General features: G+C 23.7%; 2 protein-coding genes across 4 annotated transcripts; one reads left to right on the forward strand and one right to left on the reverse strand.

The window, feature by feature from the left end:
* Positions 1-508: 508 nt before the first annotated feature.
* LOC129606782 (ubiquitin carboxyl-terminal hydrolase 32) lies at positions 509-11,741 on the forward strand. 3 transcript variants are annotated; one of them, XM_055517331.1, is made up of 16 exons: positions 509-718; positions 1,404-1,638; positions 1,795-2,110; positions 2,180-2,408; positions 2,515-2,877; positions 2,935-3,225; positions 3,288-3,647; positions 3,699-4,694; positions 4,750-5,058; positions 5,124-5,401; positions 7,278-7,963; positions 8,016-8,182; positions 8,266-8,441; positions 8,524-8,709; positions 8,768-9,514; positions 9,595-11,741. In XM_055517331.1, exons 1-16 carry the CDS (start codon positions 658-660, stop codon positions 9,871-9,873), a joined length of 5,679 nt encoding a protein of 1,892 aa, XP_055373306.1. In that variant the 5' UTR covers positions 509-657; the 3' UTR covers positions 9,874-11,741. The 3 variants fall into 3 exon arrangements, with proteins under 3 accessions (XP_055373306.1, XP_055373308.1, XP_055373307.1); XM_055517333.1 differs by having other exon boundaries at positions 5,124-5,341; XM_055517332.1 differs by having other exon boundaries at positions 5,133-5,401.
* Positions 11,742-14,186: 2,445 nt separating this feature from the next.
* On the reverse strand, positions 14,187-25,189 carry LOC129606771 (bifunctional 3'-phosphoadenosine 5'-phosphosulfate synthase). The gene is made up of 10 exons (XM_055517310.1): positions 25,068-25,189; positions 17,625-18,019; positions 17,272-17,521; positions 16,931-17,204; positions 16,704-16,840; positions 16,470-16,625; positions 16,291-16,396; positions 16,053-16,217; positions 15,694-15,845; positions 14,187-15,614 (listed from the first exon to the last, which is right to left on the reverse strand). Exons 1-10 carry the CDS (start codon positions 25,164-25,166, stop codon positions 15,408-15,410), a joined length of 1,941 nt encoding a protein of 646 aa, XP_055373285.1. The 5' UTR covers positions 25,167-25,189; the 3' UTR covers positions 14,187-15,407.
* Between the last annotated feature and the right edge of the window lie 235 nt (positions 25,190-25,424).

Consider the following 25,424-nt stretch of genomic DNA (forward strand, 5'->3'; position numbering starts at 1 on the left):
ATTATAAAGCATACAAAGTATTAAAACTTAAATTTATAATTAATCTTTGATGTTTTTATTTTTTGTTATTTAAATTCTGCATTATCCAAGATTTAATGAGACATAAATAGTTAATAAATTACCCTGCATATATTGCAATATAATGCATTCAACATAGCTGTCCTATATGTCTAGATATAGCGAAATTTTTCTGTTATATAAAATTAATAATATTACAAAACAAATAATATGTATTTAAAATAGAATTGGCGCACCTTATCCTTGAAACAAAGAAACATTGTATTGATTAAAATAAAGAATTTTTTCGAGAATGCAATAATTCCACAATTATGATAATTCTTTGAAGAAAAAATATTTTGAATGTTTTAGCAGTTTAATGGTTAAAACTAAATTTTTCAATTGTATAAGTTAGAATTTCAATATTTATGTATGTATTTATTTTTAATAATAAAAAACGCTAAAAGAATTATGACAGATGGGTAACACTGTTTTATTTTAATATTGAAAGTAGACGTAAAGTGAAGACTTGTTTTTAAAAATAAAGAAAAAGTTATTAGGAAAAAATTTTTTTTTGTAAATATTAAAATAATAATTTGCAGTGAGATGTTTTTACAAAAATGATAATGAATTTTTGGTTTATATTTTATTGCTTGTAAAATGGGTGCAAAGGAATCAAAGCCCCCTTGTATTATTAATTACGAAGAAGCTTTAAAGAGGGGTAAGATTCAATAAAAAAATTAATATAAAATTTTATTTGAAATACCAAAAATTCAAATATGCATTAAATTTTCAATATTTTCAAATAATTTTCAAAACCAATTTGTGCTTAAAATACAAATATTTTCAAAATATAAAATTTTTATCAAAATATTTTTCATCATTATAATATTTGGTATCAGAGACTATTGTTTGCACACAAGTGTATGTATGTAATTATATTGAAAATTTTTTTTTTGCGTCACATATTAGAAAATTTTTCTAAATACACATTAGTAGACTTTAATTATATATCTACATATATGACTGTAATTTTTTCATGAAAAGTATTTCGACAATCGAAACATTTTTAATTAAAAGTAATTTCAATATTTAAATTACATAATACAAAATCATAAATAATTTCGCAAGGGAATGTGAAAGAATTTCACTTTAAAGTGTATCAAATGAATAATCAATGCACCTGACTTCTATGAATTTTTTGTATTTTTCTTTAGTTTTTGTTTGTTTTTCTTTCAGAAATTCAAGGCTAAAATCAATTAAGTCAAAAAGAGATATAAATACGAAAAAATAAAAACAATTTCAGATTATATTAATCTCTTATCAAATTAATGTGCTTAAGTTTTCCAAAATTATAATACCCATAATAATTTATAAAATTTTTTTTTTAATAATTTTCTTTATAGTATCTGATGCAGAAGCGAAAAGAATTAAAGAGGCGTTTATTAAATCAACAGGACCCGGTATTCAATATTTAAGCCAAAGTGCCTTTAAACAAGATGTTTTATGCGAGAAAGTTCCTCCTCTTGTAGCTGAATGGATTTATATAGGATGTGGTGGAACGTCAAAAGGAATTTTATTTAAAGACTTATTTTGTGCCCTAGTTTTATTAACTCGAGGAAAAGATGAAGAAAAAATTAGGTATATTGATATAAAACATTAAGTATTACTAGGTATATACGTACCTAATTAATATTTAAGGTTTTTGTTTCAAATAAAACTTAAAAACTTTTCACAACAAAATTCAATTATATTATTTAATTTTAATGGATTTTTCAATATCATTTTCAATTTTAGATTTTTGTGGAATTTGTATAGTAATGAAGCTGGAAGTTATATTTTGAAATCAGATTATACAAAGTATTTGAATTTAGAATTGAATGCGCATTCAAAAGATTTACAGAAATTAACAAATACAAAAGATGTATTATCATTGTTTTCACAATCGGAACGAGTTACTTTTGATCAATTCAAAGAATGGATTGTATCCCATAAAAATTCGACTGTATTATCAAAATGGTTGTTATCTCAACAATGTCTTTGTTTGACTTCGGAATTAGAAACTCCTACATTTTATCAGAGTTTAGCTGGTGTCACACATTTGGAAGAACAAGTAAAAGCGATTTATATTTAAAATTACATATGTGACAATATTATTGCTTTTCTCCCTTTTTTCTTTTAGGATATTGGCCATTTAGAGAAAGAGTTTTGGCGTTTAAAAAGCTCATCGTTAAATAACCAACTAGATTTGGATTTACTAGGTCCATTATTAAGCCCACCAATTCCAAAGACGGCTTTAAGAGGGTTTTTTAATGCGTTTGATGAAAATTGTGATGGTCATATTGATTTTAAAGAACTTTGTTGTGGAGTAAGCGCCGCTTGTCGAGGTCCAAATGTTGAAAGAAGCAAATGTAAGTTTATTAAATAGTTATTTTGAGAAGGAAATAACCTAAGAAATAAACTATGTACTATACGAAGAAATAATCTAAGTATAAACTATGTATTTTCATGTTTTAGTTTGTTTTAAAATATTTGATTTGGATCGCGACTCTCTCCTAAATTTCAATGAAGTTAATCAGATGATAGATATTTTGATGTTTGTTGCCCGTGAAAGCTCTTCAGCAAATGACTATGAAAGAATAACTAAAAACAATGTATTGAACGATCTAATACGTTTTGTTAGAAAAAAAGATTCAAATCAAGTATCCGAGCATGCAGAAGATTTGAGTTCCTCATTAACTCTTACTCAAGAAGATTTTATGATGTGGAATGTTGAAAGCTCACTGAATTTAGTTCGACCTTTTTTGGATTTAACTTTTGAAATTTGTCATATAATTTTTGGCATTCCACCACAATGCAGGCATATGGAATATGAAATCGGTAATAATAACTTTTTTAAATATCTTATAGCAGACAGTAAAAAAAATTTTTTTTTAGTTAGAGGATGGCTTAATCGTGAAGATCGGCGTGGCCATAGAGTAGGTCAATTTTGGTATTTAATATCTAAAGACTGGTGGAATTCTTGGGTGCAATATACACAAACATTTACAATAGTGCCTTGTATATACTGCAAAGCATCAAGCAATTTGCAACCAAAAAATATAAGCATTTCGTCAGGTTGTGTTGGAACAAGCGTTGATGAGGCATTAGTATGCGACGAAAGTTTTTCTTCTAATGTATCAGAATCTGTAGGAGATTTGTTGACTAATACTGATAATTCAAGCTTAGGTAAAACAAATTTAAATAAAATGTAAACATACAGACTAAAACTTTTTTATTTTACTGGTAAGGATCTGGAAGTAGTGGTATATCATATGGCAAGTACACTAAACAGCCAGGACCTATCGATAACACAAATTTAATTATTCCGAATCCATTCAAAAGTATACATACTTTAACTGGTGAAGGAGGCCATTTGAAAAAGGATACACCGTTGATTCAAGGACATGATTTTGAATTAGTTCCGAAATCTTTATGGGATGCTCTAGCTCGATGGTACACGGCTATCGTTCCACTGCCTAGACAAGTAATTCAACCGCCCAATTCTCCTGATGTAGAGCTCGAATTGTATCCCTTAAATTTAAGAATTTTGCTTCATCAAATTGTTCCTATGACATCTCAAACAATTCCGACATGGAATGCAATGTCAGGTAAAAACATTTTTTTTATTATAATTACCATTTTTTACATTTTTATTTTAGGTGGATACGGTGCTATTGCTTCAGGAGGTGCATTTGTGTCGATGAATTCTGCATCGAATTTGCAACCACCTAAAAGATATTTAGCTTACACAGCTGCCTTCAGTCGTTTAGCTACCGTTAAATTAATTGGTGAATTTCTTTGCGATAACCTTAAACTTAAATATGAAGATATAAGGTTATGGCATATATCCAATTCACAAAATGCCTGCGATGATATTCCTGTTTTATTGGATGAAGAAACAATGACTTTAGAGGATCTTTATATAACAGATAAGGGTCAACTACTTTTAGAAATTCGAAATAAAGATCTTACGTGGCCAGAAGAATTAGGTTCTTTGGCTCAAAGCGCAAGTATTGGAAGTCATGTCCAAGATCGAAGAATGACACGGGCTTCAATTCATTCAATGCATGTGCCAGGTGCAACAGGATTACATAATTTGGGTAATACATGTTTTATGAACGCAGCTCTCCAGGTTTTATTCAATACAGCCCCACTAAGCATGTATTTTAAAAAAAATATGCATGTTTATGAATTAAATACAGCGAATAAACTTGGAACAAAAGGTCAATTGGCAACTCGTTATGCAGAATTATTAAAAGAGATTTGGACGTCAACAACACGTTCTGTTGCACCCTTGAAATTAAGATTTTGTGTAACTAAATTCGCACCACAGTTTGCGGGGGGTGGTCAACATGATTCTCAAGAATTATTAGAATGGATGCTTGATGGGCTGCATGAGGATTTAAATAGAGTAACCGAAAAGCCATATACGGAATTAAAAGATTCAAATGGTCGTCCTGACGAAGAAGTTGCTCATGAAGCCTGGACACTCCATCATTCCAGAAACCAAAGTATTGTTATAGATTTGTTTTATGGTCAGTTGAAATCGAAAGTTAGTTGTTTAAGATGTGGAAAAGAATCTGTTCGTTTTGATCCATTTAGTCTGTTAAGTTTACCATTACCGGTTGAAAATTACATATATTTTGAAATATTAGGTGATTTACTTGAAAACATTTTTTAAATGAAATCGAATAAAAATTTTAATTTTAGTAATATTTCTTGATGGTGGTGTTCCTACAAAATACGGAATACGTCTTAATTCTGATTCTACCTATTATGATATTAAAAAAGAAGTTTCGAATTTATGTCATCTTAATCCGAATTTAATGTTATTATGTCAAGTTGCCAATTCACAAATTAAAATTATATTTCATGATGAGCAAAAATTTAAATCAACTACACCTACAGAACTTCATATATATCAACTACCTGAAGATAACGACGATAATCGGTCAAGGACAAGTTCAATTTTAGGTGTTAATATCGAAAAAGGATTAAAAGACATCCAAAGAAGTCCAGGTAAAACTAAATTTGTTATTTTTTTTTTTCAATTTTCAAATAATATTGAATTATTAAAAAAAAAGATTTTTTAGCTCTACTTATAGCATCAGATAATCAGCAAACTTCTCACCAGCAAAATAATCAATTACAAACACAATCCTCAACAACAATTGCACATTTTAACAATCAATCAATACCACAAAATTCATATTCATCGAACACCACTGACGAAACTACTGCTATTGATAATTCATTTCCAGCTACATTTATTGAGCAAACTGAAATAAAAAAATCTTCGAAGGTAAGACGGTGCTTTGGAAACACCACTATGTGCATGCCCCAGACCCTGTTGTGCTTCAAGGTATGGTTTTGTAGTTAGCCATTGTATTTAGTTAGAAAGTGATATAGAAGAAAAGTATTTTAAAGTAAAATGAAATGAAAATTTTCTCTTTTTTTTTTTAAAAAGTTTTAATTTAATGGCGAAAGAGTTATTGAAATAAGTCACAATCGAGATAGATTCCCAAATAAACAAAATATATTCACAGTGCAATTTAATTTTTGTTTTTAAACAATTTCATTTACATATTTATTTAATTTTCTGTAACTCATTCATTCATTTCAATTTAATTTAAAATAAAAACAAAATTTATGAGAGAAGCAGTGTATGTATATGTAATACTAGTAATCTAGTATTCTACTAAATTCTTTTGTTCTTTCATACAAAATTTTATTTTATAAAGTAATAAACTTTCTTGAATAATACATTGATTGATGAGTTTCGAAATTTAAGTATAGAAATTAATGTTAAAGAAAGTTATTCTTTATAAGGTGAAATTTTTAAAAGTTCAAAAGCAAATGTTACAATAACGAAGAAACCGCTTTTTAAAAAGTACATATTAAAATATTCTTCGTTTATACGAAAGTGCTAAATACAATTTTAATATTATTCACTTTTTAATTCACATCATCTTTTTATGCTAATTTTATTTACCTTTTAATTAAAATATTATGTAATATGGCTTTTTTTAGTTATTTATATAAAATCACTTTGAAGCAGCAATTCCTATTAAAAATTTTTGTTGCAAATAATTTTTTTAATTTTTAAATAATTAAAAATTTTCCGTTGGTCGACATTTTATTTATCTAACGTAATGGTCAATTGGAGCAATTATTTGTATTAAAGTATATATATGTAAATATATATATATATATATATATTGTTGGTTTTGGTAATTTTATAAATGCGAATTTGTAAAAATAAATAATTTTGTATTGTAGCTAAATTTATTCTAATACAAATAAAATAGATTGGTAATTTAAATACATAATAAATATATTCTATTAAATTAATTTCAATTTTTATAAATAATGCACAGAGTAGTAAAAACAAGTCAGTTTTATTTTTTTTTATTTTAGAATTTGAATTGATTTTCAATTTGAAGTAACTGGATACCGCTTTTCTTATAAACTGTATAATGCTAATATTTATGAAATCTTGAAAAAGGTTTTTTTAAATAAATTCTTGGATAATATTAAAGATGCAAAAGTATTTTCACAAAAAATAACGAAGTACATAATTTTTTGTTAATTAAATATTTCATTATGACATATTTACTGATTTTACATTAAACAAACATGAAACTAACCAGATTATGGAATAATAATTATAGAAGCAAAGTAACTTGTTTTCAAATAAGTGTCTTTTAAATATGTGTTTATATTTCTTATTCATTTTAAGTAATAATTCAGTAGGTTGATTATTGAAATTAAAAATTTTGACCACATTAATTTCTGTTAAATGCTTGTTGTGTTTAATTCGTAATTTTAATAACATATTTTAAATTTAAAACGTTTGAAATAAATAAATATTATATAACTAAATGTATATTTAAATATTTAAGTTGCATTTCCTTTAACAATTGAAAATTGTTACGAAAATATTTTAGAGAACATAATATTACAATGTTCGGCCATTGAACTACCATAATTAATTCAATAATTTATTTTTTTAAATTAATACTGTTTTTAGTAATATTTGTTACGTTTGTTTTTAAAATTGTTAAGTCGTTTTAATTTTTTGTGTTTTTTCTTTGTTTTTACCCTTAATGTTTTATATTATCCAAGAATTCGTTTTTTTTTATTAATTTTTCCTGGTATTATTTAAATGAAAAAGCAAAAATTAAATCAGATAATTTGTTATGTTAATAAGAATTTATGTTTTTTAATATTAATTACAGCAATCAATTGATATAAGTACTAGCCCTGAGAGCTCATTTGTTCATAATTTACGGCGTAAAAGGATTTCAACCACAAATTTACTTTCTGATAATACTCAAATGTTTAGTTACAGTTCAGATGAAGGTACAACCAGTAGTATCGAAAAAGGGCCAACATTAAGTCGTTTATCTCATTTAAATAACGTAGATTTAGAACAGGAAAATGGTGTTCGTCAAAATACTTTCGTAGAACAAAATCCTTTACGTAATGAAAATATAATAATAACACGTTCAAATTGTAAACGTATTTCAAATAATAGTGATAGTGATGATAGTAACCATTCAATTAATTCAGAAAAATCAAATAAAAATCTAAGAATGAACTATATAAAAAATGAAACAAATAGCTTTGATGAAAACGAAACTGATGTGCAATATAGAAATATAGTGTTGGAACGAAATTTACATTATTCACATGCTAAAATTGGAAAATATTTAGTTGCAGTACATAGAAAATTGAATAGGCAAGATGCATATTTCTTATCATATCATAAAACACGTCCAAATTTATTTGGTGTGCCACTTTTAATACCATGCTATGAAAATGCAACAAATAAAGATTTATATTGTGCTGTATGGGTGCAAGTAAATCGCTTACTAACTCCGTTACCACCTACCCCAGATCAATCTAATCATGCTGCTGACTGGTGAATATAATTTTAAAAAAATTAAACTTTTCATTTATTATTTCTTTTTCAGTGATGATAGCTTGGGATACGATTTTCCATTTACGTTAAGTGTGTGTACTTATGACGGAAAAACGTGTGCTCTTTGTCCTTGGTCAAATTTTTGTCATGGTTGTGAAATTCCTTGCAATGATGATTTTATATTACAAGGACAACTGCAAGCATCAAGTGCATGTTCAAGTTAGTTTAATTTTTCATTTTTTATTAATTTTATATTAATAAAACAAATATAAAATAAAATTTAAGCAATAAAAAACTTTTAGGTAACTCTTCTACGCCAAAGTTATCCCACAAAGTAACTTCAATTCCTAGTTTCGATCCCAATCGTTTATCCCCGGTCGAGAGCAATAGTATAAATTTAAGTGCCAATAATATTTATATTGCAATTGATTGGGATCCTACAGCATTACATTTACGATATCAAAGCACAAGAGAAAAGGTATAAATAATGCATATAGTATAACAAATAAATTGTAAATTATACAACCAGTTAAAAATAAACATTTATAAATAAAATTTAGATATGGGTTGATCATGAATCCATTGATATATGCAAACGAGAGCAATCGCAACCTGTTGATCTAGATCATTGTTTAAGAGCATTTACTTCAGAGGAAAAATTAGAACAGTGGTACCATTGTAGTCATTGCAAAGCTAAAACTCCTGCAACTAAAAAATTACAAATATGGAGATTACCTCCTATTTTGGTATAAGTTTAAATTTAAATTAATATTTTTTTATATTAATTTTATACTTTTAATTTAGATAATTCATTTAAAACGTTTTAATTTTGTAAACAATAAATGGGTGAAATCACACGCTAATGTTAGCTTTCCCTTTGATAATTTCGATCCAACGCCATATTTGGCATCTGTGCCACAAGAGACCATTTTGCGTCATAATGACTTAAAAATCTTTAATTATAATGATTTAAGAAACTCTACGTGCAATGAAGATGATAACGAAAATGATGATGATAGTATTGATATTCGTATTGAAAAAAATTTAGAAAATGATTTAAATGAATTCAATAATATTGATAGTGTTAATAGTCAAATAAAAAAATCTATAATATTAAGTAATAAAAATGATGAAAATGTAATTACAAATGAAAAAGATGCTACAATAAATAAAATTACACAAAATATTGATGATAATATTATACAAAAAACAGCCAAAGATGAAATTCAACAAAAAATTAATTCATATATAGAAAAACAATTAATAAAAAATAAATCAATAACAGTTGAAAATAAAAAAAGTGAAAATAATTCAGAAGAAAGTTTTAGAAAAAATAATAATAAAAATAATAATGATAATAATAAAAGCAATAACAATAATAATAATAATAATAATAACAATAAAAATAATACAATAAATCGTAAACGCTTAATATCAACTAGTTTAGTTAAAACACCTGTAATTGATGGCCAATTTAAAGATTATCATCATCATAAATTAAAGGAGGGTGCAGATGCACTTGATTTAAAATATAAATTATATGCAGTTGTTGTAAGTACATTATTATATTTATATAAATTATTATTCATACATTTAAAATCCAATTTTTTTTTTTATTTAATTTTGTATAGTCACATTCCGGCATGTTAAATGGTGGGCATTATGTATCATATGCTGCAAATCCAAATGGTAATTGGTATTGTTTTAATGATAGCTCATGTAGAGAAATACCAAAAAGACCAGATATAGATCCAAGCTCATCTTATCTATTATTTTATGAACGTAAGCATTTAGAATACGAACCATATTTACCAAATTGTGAAGGACGTATCATTCCAAATGGTAATGTAAATGCTATCGAATTAGATGATAGTGAAAATGATTTGAAAAAAATGTGTATTTTATCTTGAAAAAATTTTTTTGAAATTAACCATTAAAATGAAAATTCGTAATTTCTATTGTGGTATAAAATATTTGGTGATATAAATTAAAATATTATACATATACATATACATTTTTTTTTTAAATATTACAAAAAAAAATTTTTTAAAAAATAATTACTTAATATTTTATTAATTTTTTCTAAAAAAGAAAAAAATTGTGTATTATGTGTGTGTATGTAGGTATATGACTGGTTTTAAGGCTTAAAAAACTTTAATTTCAAATCACACAAACTCAAAATTTGAATCTTTTTTTCGAATACTCTTCCCAAAAGCGCATAGAGTATAAGCATAAATATTTTAATTTTGGTTAATTATCAGGTTTCATCAAAGCATTGGAAAAATATTTAAAATATTCAAGAGCAGCAAACCATTCTGAAAAATAGCGAACGATTCATTCTAAATTATCACAAAAAAATAATGATTTAAATACCCTCATGAAACAACACTACTCTGTTAGTTTCTAATTAAACTAATAATCATTTCGGATGGTTCATTCCATATCGTAATAAAAAAACAAATTCAAATTTTGATCAAATACCATTTTTGTGTGATTAAATTTCAAAATCAAAAAAAATCAATTATTCAATGAATATCAAAAAAATTTGGAAACTTTTTAAGCTTTATTTACCAATCTTCAATTACATATGCATAAATATATTTAAGTAATAGATTTATTATAATTAATATATTCGTTTTTTTTTTTTAACTTAATCTCATCATTCATCAAATCGCGATAGTAATCATTCAATGGTATATAGTAAATACTTTTAACTCTATTCCTTTATAAAAATACATTCGTCGAGTAATTTTTGCTTCGAAACTCAATAACTTAGTTATTAAAACCTTTGGATAAAATATTTCATTAAGGAAAAGTTCTAACATTTTCATAAAATTCTCTTAAAGAATTTGTAAATCGAAAAAAAAAAAAACAATTTAGTTACAAATGAAGAGTCTTGCATGATTCTTTCCTTTTTTAAAGTTTTCAGCAAAGTTTGTAATGCTTTACTTCTAATTTAAAATTTTTCTTCAAAAGTAATCATATAATTGCTTTTACAGCTTTTCATCTATTCTGAGTCAGTTGTCACGTTCAAATCTACTGAATTTCTTACTTATTATAGTGCCATTTATGGTGATATTGTAAAATTCGGAAATTATGAAATTGTTTCCAATTATTATTTTCTGCAATATTTTTTCAAATCTATACAAAACTATTAGTTTTAATCTATTTTATCTTTACCAATTCGATAACTGTCGGTAATTATTGATAATTATTAGTTGTTCAATTAAATTTTAGCCGAAGATTATGATGGTATAACAAATAAGTTAAACCACCGCTAAATTTTGAAACGAGAAGCTTCACAAAGAGGATTTTAGGCAGTTTTGCCCTTAACAGTATCCAATCTATATTTCACTAGATTTAAGATGGTTTCTTTTCAAAAAAAAAAATTTGTGAGTCTTAAAACAAACTTTTATTTTATAAGTCAAGTAGCAGTACCTTGCTACATCACTACTTTAATAACGTCATCAATATACGTTTGTGTTTGATAATTATTCATTTTTCTCACCGAATTCATATATGATTCTAAGTCGGAAAATTAAAGTATCCCATAATGATATTTTTATCCATGATTATTCATATTTAATATAATTATAAATTAATAAGATATACGTATAAATATTAATAAATTAATAAACAAAAAAAAAACAAAACAAATCGCTTTAAATGTTTTTACAAAATAAATTAAATAAAAATTTAATAAAATTAAAAAAATAAAAATTATTATAAAAAATGTAAAATGTGCAAAACAAATTTTTTTTTGAAAATCATAATTAAATCGATCTAATCATAATTATTATATTATTTTTGTATGTAAATTATATAATTATTTACATTTATATTAATAATTATATTACTGCAATAATAATTTAAATCATTTTTCCATTTTTTGTTTTTTTTTATGTTACAATTTATTGTTAATCGTTATAAAAAAAAATTTATTTTAGTTTCAATGAAATGTTTTTCTCTTGTTTTTTTTTTTTTACCTTGTTTATAAAATTTGTTATTATGTATTTAAGCGAACAATACAATTTAATAGAAAAAAAAATTAAAATTTTGAGGCCTGTCATCATTGTCTCTATCACTTACATTTTAGTGAAGTTATATCATTCATTTTTAGTGTCATCATTAAAAAACTGAAATGTCAAAAATATTTGTCATTGTGTATTGTAATTTTATATTGAAAAAAAATATTGGTGTGTTGCCATTGAAAAAAAATTAATGATACCAGATGTTTAACATTAATTCCCTTTTTTGTGACAATTGATGACATGGTCCTTTGAAATTAAAAAACAGAATAATTATAAAAATTAGTCTTTAATTATTAATTATTGTATTTTAATTGTAATTTCGGAAATTTTGTGCTATATAGTAATATAAATAAATAGAAAAAAAAAACACACATACACAATATTTCAAAATTTTTAGACTGTAGAGAATAAAAGATATTAAAACAAAAAAAAAAATACTTACTTTTTAAATATTAAAATAAAATAAAACAAAAAACAACTGAAATGAATTAGATAAATTCAAAACCTTTCCTTTTTTTTCTTTCCTATTTTTGTTTTTCTAATTCTAAAACATAGCAAAAATTTTAAAAATATACAAAAATTCTCTTTTCTACAAAATACAAGTTCAAAAAAAAAAAAAAACAAAACTGTTATACTAAGTATAAATTATAATTTTAAAATTAAATTATTATTCGTATATTTTGACTTTATTACGAAAACTTATTACAAAATATTATTTTATTTTTGTTGTTATAAACTAAAAAAAAAAAATTAAAAATTAAAACTAAAACAAAAAAAAAAAGCCAAATAAAATAAATAAAAGAGATGGTATTACTAAGCTTAAAAAAAATTCACTTTTATTTATTTGCAATTCTCTATCCTTGCTAATAAAACCCGTGCCATTTGTTAGTCTATAGCCTGGGTTCTTATCCGGTAGGACCGACCTCGCTTTAGGAGGCCAAGTAGTTTTTTAGGGAAGGTTAACCAAGCTACTCACTTAAAAATATATTTTTTTTGTAAATAATAAAGAAATTTCAGAAAAGTCAGAGCAAAATGTTAAAATGAATATAAAATCATTATTATTTTTCTTATAATATTTTACTTTTAAGATTGAAAAATTTTTAGGTCGGATGCCTCTAATTATATGAGGGTGTCTCTCTCAGCTATTCCAAAACTGAATCTAGATTTGATTCATTATATGTGATGAAAAGAAATAAGAAATATCTCTTTAGGTTTTTTAAATATGTAAGTTCTATTAAATTAAAACAGTGTTATTTTAAATCTGATATGAGATTTAGAAGGTTAAAAAACAACTTTTTAATATTTTTAAATAGAGAAAGGGGGTCACTTACATCCGACTACATACTTATCTTCAAAAAAAATATAATAAATGAATCAAGCTTATTAATTTTTTAAACAATTTTATTGTTTAATTGTATAAGATATATTTTATATATATATTTATTATATATGTATTTTTTTCTTTATATTTGTAAATGTACATAAATTATATAAAATTGATATTATTTTTTTTTTCAAATTAAATTGCAAATTTTTTTTTTTAATTAATTTATTTTATTTTTTTTTTGCTTTACGTAATTTAATTTAATAAAATATCTAAATAAAAAATTTCTTGATACAGTTATTAAAATTTTAATTTTTAAATAGATGAATAGATAAGATATGAATTGACGAACAATTTTTTATTGACGAAAAACAAAAGCCATAATTATTGACTCCCAATAAATTTTTTAAAATTATTTTCAAATTTATTTAATAAAAGGACACTGATTCTTCCTAAATGATATTTTAAAAAATTAAGAGCTAGCTCTAAATTAGACCTATATACTAAATGCAAACATTACTTATTCGCTTTATTCTTTATAAATTCAAATAAAAAAAAAAGGGAAATCTATTTCTATTCATAAATGTAGAACAGAACAAGTGTACCATGAGTTGTACATAATAAAATTCATTCTATTTATTTATTCTATCCGGTTCTAAAATCAAACAAACTAATGTTATCACTAAAACATTGTAGAAATTTTGATATTAAGATTTCTTTACCGAACTATTAAAAATTAAAATTTTATATATACATAATAGAAAGGAACTAATGATCTTAATTGGCACTAAAATTTAATATCAAATTTCATAGTTTAGACATAGGATTTTTATTGACATATTTTTTTGTAATTTGTCGCAGATTTTTAACATAAATGATTGTCTTGTGTAAAAAAAAAAAAAATATTTTGAGAAAATTTGTAATTATGAAAATTCGCAAATGCATACATTTATTCCTTATCATAATGAAATATTCTCAGAAACATTAATAAAAACAAAACATTTCTCTAGTTTTTATTATACTGAAAATAGTTTCAAATTAGAAATATAACTTCTATTTATTCTATACAATCTTTCAACTATTATAATTAAAAAAATGAAAAACCAAATAACAGAAATAATTTTAAAGATCAGAAAAATTTTATTTTTAATTTCAAAGTTTACTTCTATTGCAAAGCCCCCGTTGACTACATTACTAATAATTTGCTGATGGAAGATTTAATTTTGCAAAAAACGAATTTTAAACATATTTTATTGGTTCATATTTCTGTATTACTAAGATTATTATTATATAAAAATTTATATTTTTGCTATTTTTGAGTTTTTACATTAAATTTTTATTTTCTTCTATTGTGCTTCTATTTTTGATTCATATGCAGCTGTGTAAATTGCCCTTTATTTATCTCGCGTTTTCTAAATCTTAGCATTTTAATTCTACTTCTTCTTCTTTTTTCACTATAATTTGTATTTGAATTAGATTAGAAAGGAAAATCTAGGGCTTCTTGCCAAATATTAATTTATCCTTCAATATTGTTACTATTATGATTTAAGAAAAAAAAATTATTTTTATTGTTTTTTCGTTTTTAAATATCATATTACAGAACAGAACATTACAAATTTAAAATAAAAATGTTAACATTGTTTAAAAGCAATAAAAAAAATGAATTTACATTATTTTATATATATATTTATCCTACATATAACCAATGTAATCATTAAAATATGTGTAAAAAGTTAAAGATATTAAATTAATTTTTTATCTTAAATACAATTTTGTTTTTTCAATATAACACATACTTCTTTTATTAAAATAAAATAATGAACTCAGTAAAAAAAAAAATATAAGATTCAATCCTAATCACTGAAAGGATAATTTGTCTATAACAAAAAAACTTTATACAATTCTTAATTCCTTTGTAGCAAAAAAAAAAATTAATTAATTAATTACATACTTCAATTAAATTGGTTCATTTAACAATTACATTTTACTAAATTTAAATTATAATATTTAATAAACATAATATTATATTTGTTTACTATACATTATGTATTAAAAAAAAAAAACAAAAAAAAAAATTAAAATACATTTTTTAATCAGTTGTTAATGATTGATAATATTTTGATAAAATTTGCCAAGCTTTCGGTTCCATAAATCCATCTGGTGGATTTCCACCATTTCTTGCTATAGTACGCATTTTAGTACCAGATATAAATTCAAAATCTTGTTTACGTGTTGGATCAAAGAATGACATTTTTGATTGAGTTTTATCATATGCCGCCACTCGGAATGGAAGAATCTACAAAACAAAAAAAATTTAATTTTATAATTTTTAATATTCTAATATTTAGAATTAAAAGTGTATAATTTACACTTACTTCAATATTATCTAAACCAGGTGCCATTTTTAAAACTAAGGAACCATCAGCTGCATCATATAAATTTCCATCTGGATACATTTCTTTATCTGGATGTGGCATACCAGCTGGATCACGACCAACAATATAAAAACTGGCACCAGCGTTCATTCCTTAAATTAAAATAAATACGTATACATATAGTTTAACAAAATTTTAATAATATTGCTAGTATCTAAATGTTGTACAAATGAACATAGTATTATTTATGTACATGTAAATATAAATTAAATAAAATATATTTAAATATGTATAAAAAAAACTTTATACACAATGACCTCGTTTGTATTTATAAATAAAAAAAGTAGAATATTATTTACTAGCTTTTGCATGCCACTGAACTTCTGTTGGACCAGCATACATCATAGGTGATGGGAATATTGCTAAAACTGTTTCTTCACGATTTAATATTCCAGCATCTAAAACGGCTTGATGTTGTGCCATACGAATTGGTAATGGAACATCATCATCTTTAGTCCAACCACCTAATAATTATAGTAATAAAATTTATATACTTATATAACAGTTTAATTAAAATAATAATTTATTAAATTATACCTAAAGGATGTAAAAGTAAAACTGGTCTTTTATAACCTCTTTCTAATAATTGCCTTCTACAATCTTGCATCAATAATGCATGTCCATTGTGAATTGGATTACGTAACTAAAAAAAAAAATAATAAAATAATTTTTAAAACATTTTTTTTTTTTTTAATTTTTTTATATTGCACATATACCTGGAATGCAAACACTGCATCAGCACCCATTTCAATAAATTTTCTTCTTAATTCATTTGGTGTTAATCTATATTGATCTAATCCATCATTCCATTTGATTCGTTCAAAAACTTCTAAATCACCACCAACATAGTACTCTCCAGATTCTTGAATCATCTATACAATTTTAAAAAGAGAAATTGTTAAGTATTTAGCTTGAATTTAGATTATTTTGTTTCAAACAACAACACTAACATTAATATAAGGATGGGACGGATTACTTGTACCAAATTGTCTAGAACATCTTTCTTCTTTTCTATTATAGAAGAATTCAGGTTTTCTTAATATCGCTACAGGATTATCATTGTAGGTCAATGTTAAGGCACTAGCATCTAGAAAAATAACAAACAAAAAAAAAATTTTTTATCAAATTGAAAACTCAATTTTCTCAAAATAAATTTTAATAAATATTTTTCAATTACCCTCATATTCTACTTTTCGATCTTCATCGACAGATAATACAATAGGCACAGACTGATTATCCCTAAAAACTCCATCTTCTGCTATTATACAATCAAAATGTATTGTTTGTAAATATTCATGTTTTCTCATGAAACCCCTTAGTGGAAATGCCCAACCCTCGGACAATATTTGTAACCATTGTAATTCAACTGTTGTTATTGGAATTTTCGGTAATGATTTTGATTCATGTATAGCTGCTAATTTTCTTGTTGGTGCAACAAATAATTCTGGTATCTAAAACATAATAAAATTGGAGTTTTAAGAAAAAAACCGTTGAAAAGAAAAAAAGAAAAAAAATTACATTTTCAATATCCCTTAAAGTTTTTGGAATAATTCCTTCATCTTCTAACATTTTTATAACTAAATTAGTACTTTCTCTAATTGTGAAACCTTCAGTATTAACTATTAAATCGGGGCATTCAGGTTTTTCATATTCCTGTGTTACACCAGTAAATCCTTGAATTTTACCTTCACGAGCTTTTTTATATAATCCTTTAACATCACGAGATTCACATACTGATAATGGTGTATCAACAAATATTTCATAGAATCTATGTATTTTTTTTGGTAAATTTAAAAAATAACTTTTATTATTGCATATGAATTTCATTTTAAGATTTTTAAAAAATTATTTGATATTTTTTTATAGCTTACTTTAAGTCACCATCTTTATGTATTTTTCTAGCCATTGCACGATCATCAGCAAATGGTGATACAAAACTACATATTGCAACAACACCACTATCTGCAAATAATTTTGCTACTTCAGCTACTCTACGAATATTTTCTTCACGATCTTGTGGTGTAAAACCCAAATTTTTATTTAAACCCGTTCTAATATTATCACCATCTAAACCATAAGCTGGTATACCTCTTGAAACTAAATATGCTTCAAGTTCAAAACCTATTGATGTTTTACCAGCTCCACTTAAACCAGTTAACCATACTGTACAACCACGAAAACCACGGCAAACACCTAAATTTTTACCACGTATTTCACGTGTGATATGATGTTTTTGTTCTGTTACGTTTGTAGCAACTTGAAGACACTAAAAAATAAAAAAAAAAATTAAATTTCTCAATAAGTTTCTTTTAATTCGATGCAATTTATTAGAAAAAGAATTGTCACCAAAAATACTAAAAAAACTAAATTAGTTTGTCAAATTATTAAAAAATCATATATAATATTAATGACCCTGCATTCACAGGGTTATATAACTATGTATCCAGTTTTTGATACCCCAATATGAAGCTAATTAAATTTAAAATTAATTTTATTCTGTTATACAGGACTAGATAAGAGATATTGTTTGTTTGTACAATAAATTTCTTACAACTACTCAACATGTTGAGTGTCATTTATGTAAGTATGTATATCCAATTTAAAATAGCTAGTACATTACATATGTACATGTACAGTGTGTATCAAAATTTAAAAGCAATCTTATATAATATTTTACTAATTTTGGAAAATTTTATATATAATAATATTATTGTTTCTTTTTCACTAAAAATTATATACATACATACATACATACATAATAATTCCGACTACCAATTTCAATAATAATAAACTTGAAAAGAGGAAGAGAAAATCAAGAAAAAAAAAAAAAACAAAAAAAAAGAAAGTTTTCCCTGATCACACCAAAAACATATTTAAATATTTTATATAAGTAAGTATTTATGTACATATAAACAGATGTAGAGAAGAGGTTGATAATAAAATTTCATTTCTTTTTCACTATATTTAAAACATTTTTAATTTATGTAGTAAAAATGTAGACAATTTTGCATTAAGATGAATGAAAAACTTTTTTTTTTTTAAATGACAAAAAATAAAAATATGCACGAGTATTAAAATTATTGCAGCTTCCTGACAATTGTTAATAATATAAGCATTTCATGTACATGATAGGGTGTTTAATAGTTAAATTTAAACAAAAAAAATTTGAAAATTCCAAATAAGCGCATAAGTATGTACTATTTTTCGACTGGTGACAATTTACAGTCAAATTTTCTCGCACATTACAATTGTATTAAAAATGTTTGATATTGTTCTACAAGAATGCGATTGATTTTTGATGGTTTGACAGAAATAAGAAATTTTCATAAATAAATTATACTTGGAAAAATATAACGTGTTGAATATGCAATATCTTTTTTACTATTCTATAAAATCAAAACAGTTCATACAATTTAACTGTCCTACTAATATTTATTTTGGTATAGGTATGTAAAAATTTCGAATATTAGATTTTTTCTTCTAATTCGAAAATTTACACATTAGATTAGCAAAACTTGTTTATAAACATAAATATAACGCAGTCTTTCCTGTATATCGTAATATCGCGTTTAATTTCATAACATAATTTGTATACAAACAACAATTTAAATGATTTCGTCGTCATCACTGTAGTTTGAGGAATTGGAAGACTAATAATTATTAAAATATTATAGTTAATTTTAAAAGCGTCATTTTCCAGCTTAAGTCTGTATTTTGGTTATAAAAGTGACAAAACCCAAACCAAATCAAATTGACATTAAAAATCACACTGAATCAATGCGTAAATTACCCCAAAACAAAAACCAGATATACTAAGTAAATAGTAAGCAATTCATCATTTATAGCTACTTACTATTTATAATTGCAAATATGTATGTTTAATGGAAAATTATTAAATTAATAATTTTAATGGTCCCTGTGCCATTAAATATTTTTATTTAATGCTCTTTTTCTATACACAATATACACACTTACTCTTCTTTTCGGCAAATAATAATATCCACTTGAATAAATAGGCATGTTTCTTTTTAATTAATAAATAGCGTATATGTAGTGTTTACTACTTCTCTTTTAACAATAATTATTTTTATATATTATTATGGTGTTTTAAGTACTTTTATTAATAAAATTAACTACAATAGTAGCATAAACGAAATTAATTTAGGATTATGAATAATTTTGAATAAAATAAGAGTGTTGTGATATATGACTCTGTGCGATTCGCGTAATATTACTGTTGCGGCTTATTGTAAGACGGATTAAGAAGGAAACCCAAAAAAAAAAAAAAGCAAAACAAACAAAAAAAAAAATTTAAAAAACTTATGTTTTTACGTCGCGTTTCAATGTACATATATGCAATTTGAGGACGTTAATAATATTGAGTTGCGATTGATTCGAATGTTTAAGTTAAACTGCTAAAAACTGACCTCAACGGTAAACGAAAATTTTTATATTTTGTATATATAAAAAAAAAAATATTGTTTTTTTTTCTTTTTTAAATTATTTTTTGCTTGTTCATTTTTTTTTTCTTGTTATTATCATGAATTTTTTTTTTTCTTTTTAGAAATGAAAAAAAAAGGCAGCAATTTAAAGACATAAGAGTTTTTACGCATCATCATCATTTTCTTTACAAAGTTAACCTATAATTCATAATATACACATATATTCATATTATGTGAGTATGTATGTATTTACACCAAAACACATATTTTATAACTTTTAACAAGCGAAAAAAAAAATTAAATAAAAGGTGGCCAAATGAAAGAAAAAAAAAAAAATTTTTTTTTTTTCGTCTAAAAATTTTAAGGTCAAATTTTAAAAATATTTCCATAAATACATGTATGTATATTATATATATACATATATGTACATATTTACATATTTTATAATATTACAAACAACATATTGTTTAGTTTTGTCAAAGAGTTCATTGACAGAAAAGAATTCAATTTTTAATTATAAAATATAAGAAAAAAAAAAAAAAACATAAAAATGTTTAGATTCATAAAATAATATTAGAGTATAAAATGATCATACAGGCATACTTCGATATATGGGAGTCCACAAAATTCATACATTCATTTATATACTTCAAAATATCCAAAAAACGTCCGTCATACAAAATTTGAATCAATACGTGCAATCTTGTTTTTATTTATTCAATAAAATTATTGAGATACCTATTTTAGTGACTAAGAATGCCTAAATTTATTGAATAGGAAACATTATAATAAATAATAATTTCAAAAAATTCTTTTCATAATGTACGTGTGTACATTGGTGCATAAAAAGTTCGATTTTCCAAATTTTATTTGATTTAAAATAACAATTATGGTAAAGGTCAACTTGACCAGTGTAGTGCATTGGTGGTTATTGCACTGGTTTTTTAACAGAAAGATCTCGGGTTCATAGCCAAGTCAGATCACTATAAAAATTATATTCAATATTATATAGCTTTACAAACACATTTCATATAAAAATAAAAAATTAATACATATTAACAAATTGTCATATTTTAATAATATCCAGTATTAAAAATAAAATTGCAGCAAAATAAAATTGTAAATATCATTAACCTTAAATATTTAATATAGAAAGTACGATAGGCTCGTCATCTATCTATAGTAAACTCAATGACATAAGAAATTGGCTCATGGTTATTTGCATTTATCGTGTCCCAGCCCTATGCTTATCCCAGGAGTGGTAAAGGCAACCAAAACATATAAAGGCGGCATATTATAATTTAAATATTTGTTTAAATACTACAACACATACATATAATTACTTTGAAATTGTGTTCGTTTATACGAGATTTTGCTGTATCAAAAATTAATTAGGTTAGTCACTGTAGAATTCAGAAAATCATTTTTCAATTTTTTTTTCAAATATTTAATTAGAATTTAAAATACTTGAAATATTAATTACCCAATATGATTTCTATTAAGTATTTCAATAATTTTAAATAAATTTTTTAATTATTTTTATTTAATAAAAAATAATTTTTGGAAAGAAAACGCCTAATACTTTTAAAATTCATGTTCACCACTATTCTGTTAATAGTATCCAATTTGAGGTAATTGGATATTATTGAAAAATAGTTTTCAGTAGGTACTTATAGAATTTTCAAATTATAAAATTGATTTGATTCAGAAAATTACAAAATTTTTGTATAACAACCCATTCGTAACCATTTTGTGTAACAACGTCAATTATGATTGGAGTAAAAGAATCCAGAGGGTGAATATTTTGTATCTTATTTGTTTTCGTAACTCAACTCTAACAATAAACTATTTTCTACACATATAACTAATATAGATAGAAGAATAAAATATTGAAGAATCTACTTATAATAAAAAAAAAAAAAACATTTTTTAAAAATTAATTCAAATCGTTTTATTTATTTTTTTTTTATTTGAATCATTTAAAAAATTTTTTTTGCATATAATTAATTATAAAAGAGCAAAAACCTTTCATTTCACCCAAACAAAAAAAAAATAAAATTAAGTAGTACGTATTTGTAGACAAGTTATAAGTATAAATATGGTAAATATTTGCGATTTAACCGTTAAGTGCTATTTAGTAAATCACTAACCTGAGTTCTGTTCGATATTAGCATTTATGTAAATTTGAATTGTATAATCAGAAATTGATTAAGTACGAGTATATATAAAGAATTTTATAAAAAAAAACTGGTTATAAGATTTTTGTTCTATGAAAATTTTTAGAGTAATAGTTTAAGCAAGAGTTCATTCTTTATTCTTAAATAATGTGATTATGAATATATTTTAGAAAATAAATTAATTTTGTCAACAGATTTCGAATTTTATTATGATTTAGACTGTAGACAAATTTAATGTTAACTTTATCTTAATTTTATATATGTAAATAGCTACAACCATTCTATTTGTGCTTTGTGATTAAATTTATTCATTATTATATATGTATGTATGTATGTATGTAAATAAATACTTAAACTATTAATCAAAATCAATATAATTTTTGGGGTTATTAAAAAAAAAGTATGTATTCTTAAGAATTTTCTAAACGTGCTTAAAATTAAATCTGGTTAAAACGGACATGCTTTCCAAATAAAAATATTAATTAGCTTATTTAATTGTTTTTTTTAATATATTATTACAATTAATATTCAAATTACATAAAATTAAATAAAAAATATTGAAAATTGTTTTCTGTAAAAGTTAAGATTTTCAAGATAAAAGTGTTTGAAAGAAATTTGAAAAGCTGCCTTACTAATTTTTCAGCTAGAATGGTCCTAGAGTAATATAACAAATCAACTATTAATTGTTCAACTAATATATCGAAGGTTTATAGTGAGTTTAGAATTAGAAACATTTAGAGAATTTAAACATTTTGCAAATAATTTTAAGAACCTGAACCAAATTTATATTACTAGACATTTTGACTGCAATATTTTGGAAAACAAATCGTTTTTCATTTAATTTACAATCTACATATTATGTTTTTGTAACAAGTAGTAGGGAAGTATGGTATTTTAAGAATTTTGTTCTAAATTATTTCGAAAATTTTTATAATATGTAGAAGTTTTTCCATATAAGCCCTTGATATATTCATATTGTTTCAATTATTTGTTGTTAAACATTTTCTAGAACCTACTCACTTTTTGCTCCCGTTCATTATAAATTTTCTTTAATTATATATTTTTTCTAAATAATTAAAATGTCAGATGAAAATTAATTATTAATAATTAAGAATACATATACTAGCATTTATGTATTTTACATTTCAATGCATAGAGGAGTAAACGTTTCATGTATTACAGAGGAGCAAAACTAAGTATAATTAATTTCAAATTATAGTTTCTTATATGGGTTTTATGAATTGCTTAAAATATTATGATGATTGTACATAAATATTATTTAGTAATATAATTTTTGCTATCAATAATTATTATTTATAGTTTATAATAGCTTATAGAAAAACTCATAATTCTTTAATAAAAATAACTTCAATTTAAAATTTTTTGTGTATATAGAAATATTCAAAGCATGTAATTTATAAAATCATAATTATTAAATAAGCATAATAAAATAAAAACGTGACCTACTTAGCAAATTCTTTTATATACATATACATACATATATGTATACTATATATATATTTATTATTATGTTTGTGTGTATGATTAGTTATGAGGGATTTTTTTGCTAAACAAAAATGTTTTTGCTAATACACAATAAATTAAAATAATAAAAAAATTTATAACTAATATACATACATATGTATGTATGTATGTATATACATCTAATGAAATATTAAAGAAGAATGTATTCATTTAAGGTAATATAATCTCTTCATTCTGATCTGAGTATTAAATCATATATGTATGTACATACACGCTAAAGTATATCTAAAAAGGGTGGACCATTTATATGTCGCCTTTTTTGACAAATTAATTAAAATTAACCAATTTGGTACAATGTAACGGTAAGATTTACATTTTCGAAATAAAATTCTGTTTTCGTTCTTTATTTAAATTTTATTATAACAAAATTGTTATTATAATAAGATAACTGTTTTTAATTGATTTCTGTTTCGGTATAGCATAATGGGGACCCAATATAGCGTAAATGGGGACACAAACATTATTTTTTCAATCTTCCTTTAAACTATGGCATCATTTTATTTCTTTTAGAGAAATTTGTTTGAATTTCAAGGCAGGTATTACAATATTGAGCCAAGGCAAGTATTATAATATTGCGGGATTTTTCCCATATTACTTATGGGAATTTGAACAAAAAAATTTGAAAAAGGGTAACTTTTTTATTAAATTTTATAAAAAATTTATTGGTATGGGAATTTTTATAAATTACAATAGTTTTCACCATTTACAATACTGATCTACATATAACAGATTTTTAGAATTGAATAAATTTACAAAACAAAATTTGTAAGAGTTTCCCACAATTTGTTTTATTGGTGAATATTTAAGTATGTATATATAAAATTTTTCTACCGTTATATACATACATATAACATTATTCATTATAATATTCATATAAAAGCCTATTCATTTGTCATATTTCATTTTATTGTTATACTATCGGATTTTTTGGTGTTTTTTGATGTTTTATGAATGTGTTGAAATATTTGAGGGAAAATTTTAAATTGTTTTATGGGAAAATCTTAATTCAATATTCTATTTCGTGAGAAATTCAGTACCTATAATCTAATCTAAATATCCGTCAACATTTTGTCCGAAAGACGAAATTAACAAATAAATAAATTAAATTGCAAAACAACAAAAAATTAAATATTTAAAAAATAATAATTACCTCTTCACCTTCATTATTATTATTATTATAAATGCTCATATTTTTAAAATATAAATCATTATTATAAAATAAATTTCTTCTACGTATCGCTCCGTACATTATTATAGATTATTTAATTTTACAATATAAACAATAAAATACACAAAGAAAAGATTTTAAAATTGGCGCCTTTTTTGTTTTTAATTTATCTGTTTTATATAATAAACAAGAAGGAAAAAAAATATATATGTATAAATAATTTTATAGTATTTTTTTTTTTATTTGTATTTTTTCAAAAATCTATAATCAAAATAAAATGCACACAATTTTATTATCTGCTTTTCTTCTTTCTTCTTTTTTGTATTTTTTCATTTAATG

This window comes from Condylostylus longicornis, unplaced genomic scaffold, assembly GCF_029603195.1.
Source record: "Condylostylus longicornis isolate FDR11 unplaced genomic scaffold, ASM2960319v2 ptg000022l, whole genome shotgun sequence".
Lineage (NCBI taxonomy): Eukaryota > Metazoa > Arthropoda > Insecta > Diptera > Dolichopodidae > Condylostylus > Condylostylus longicornis.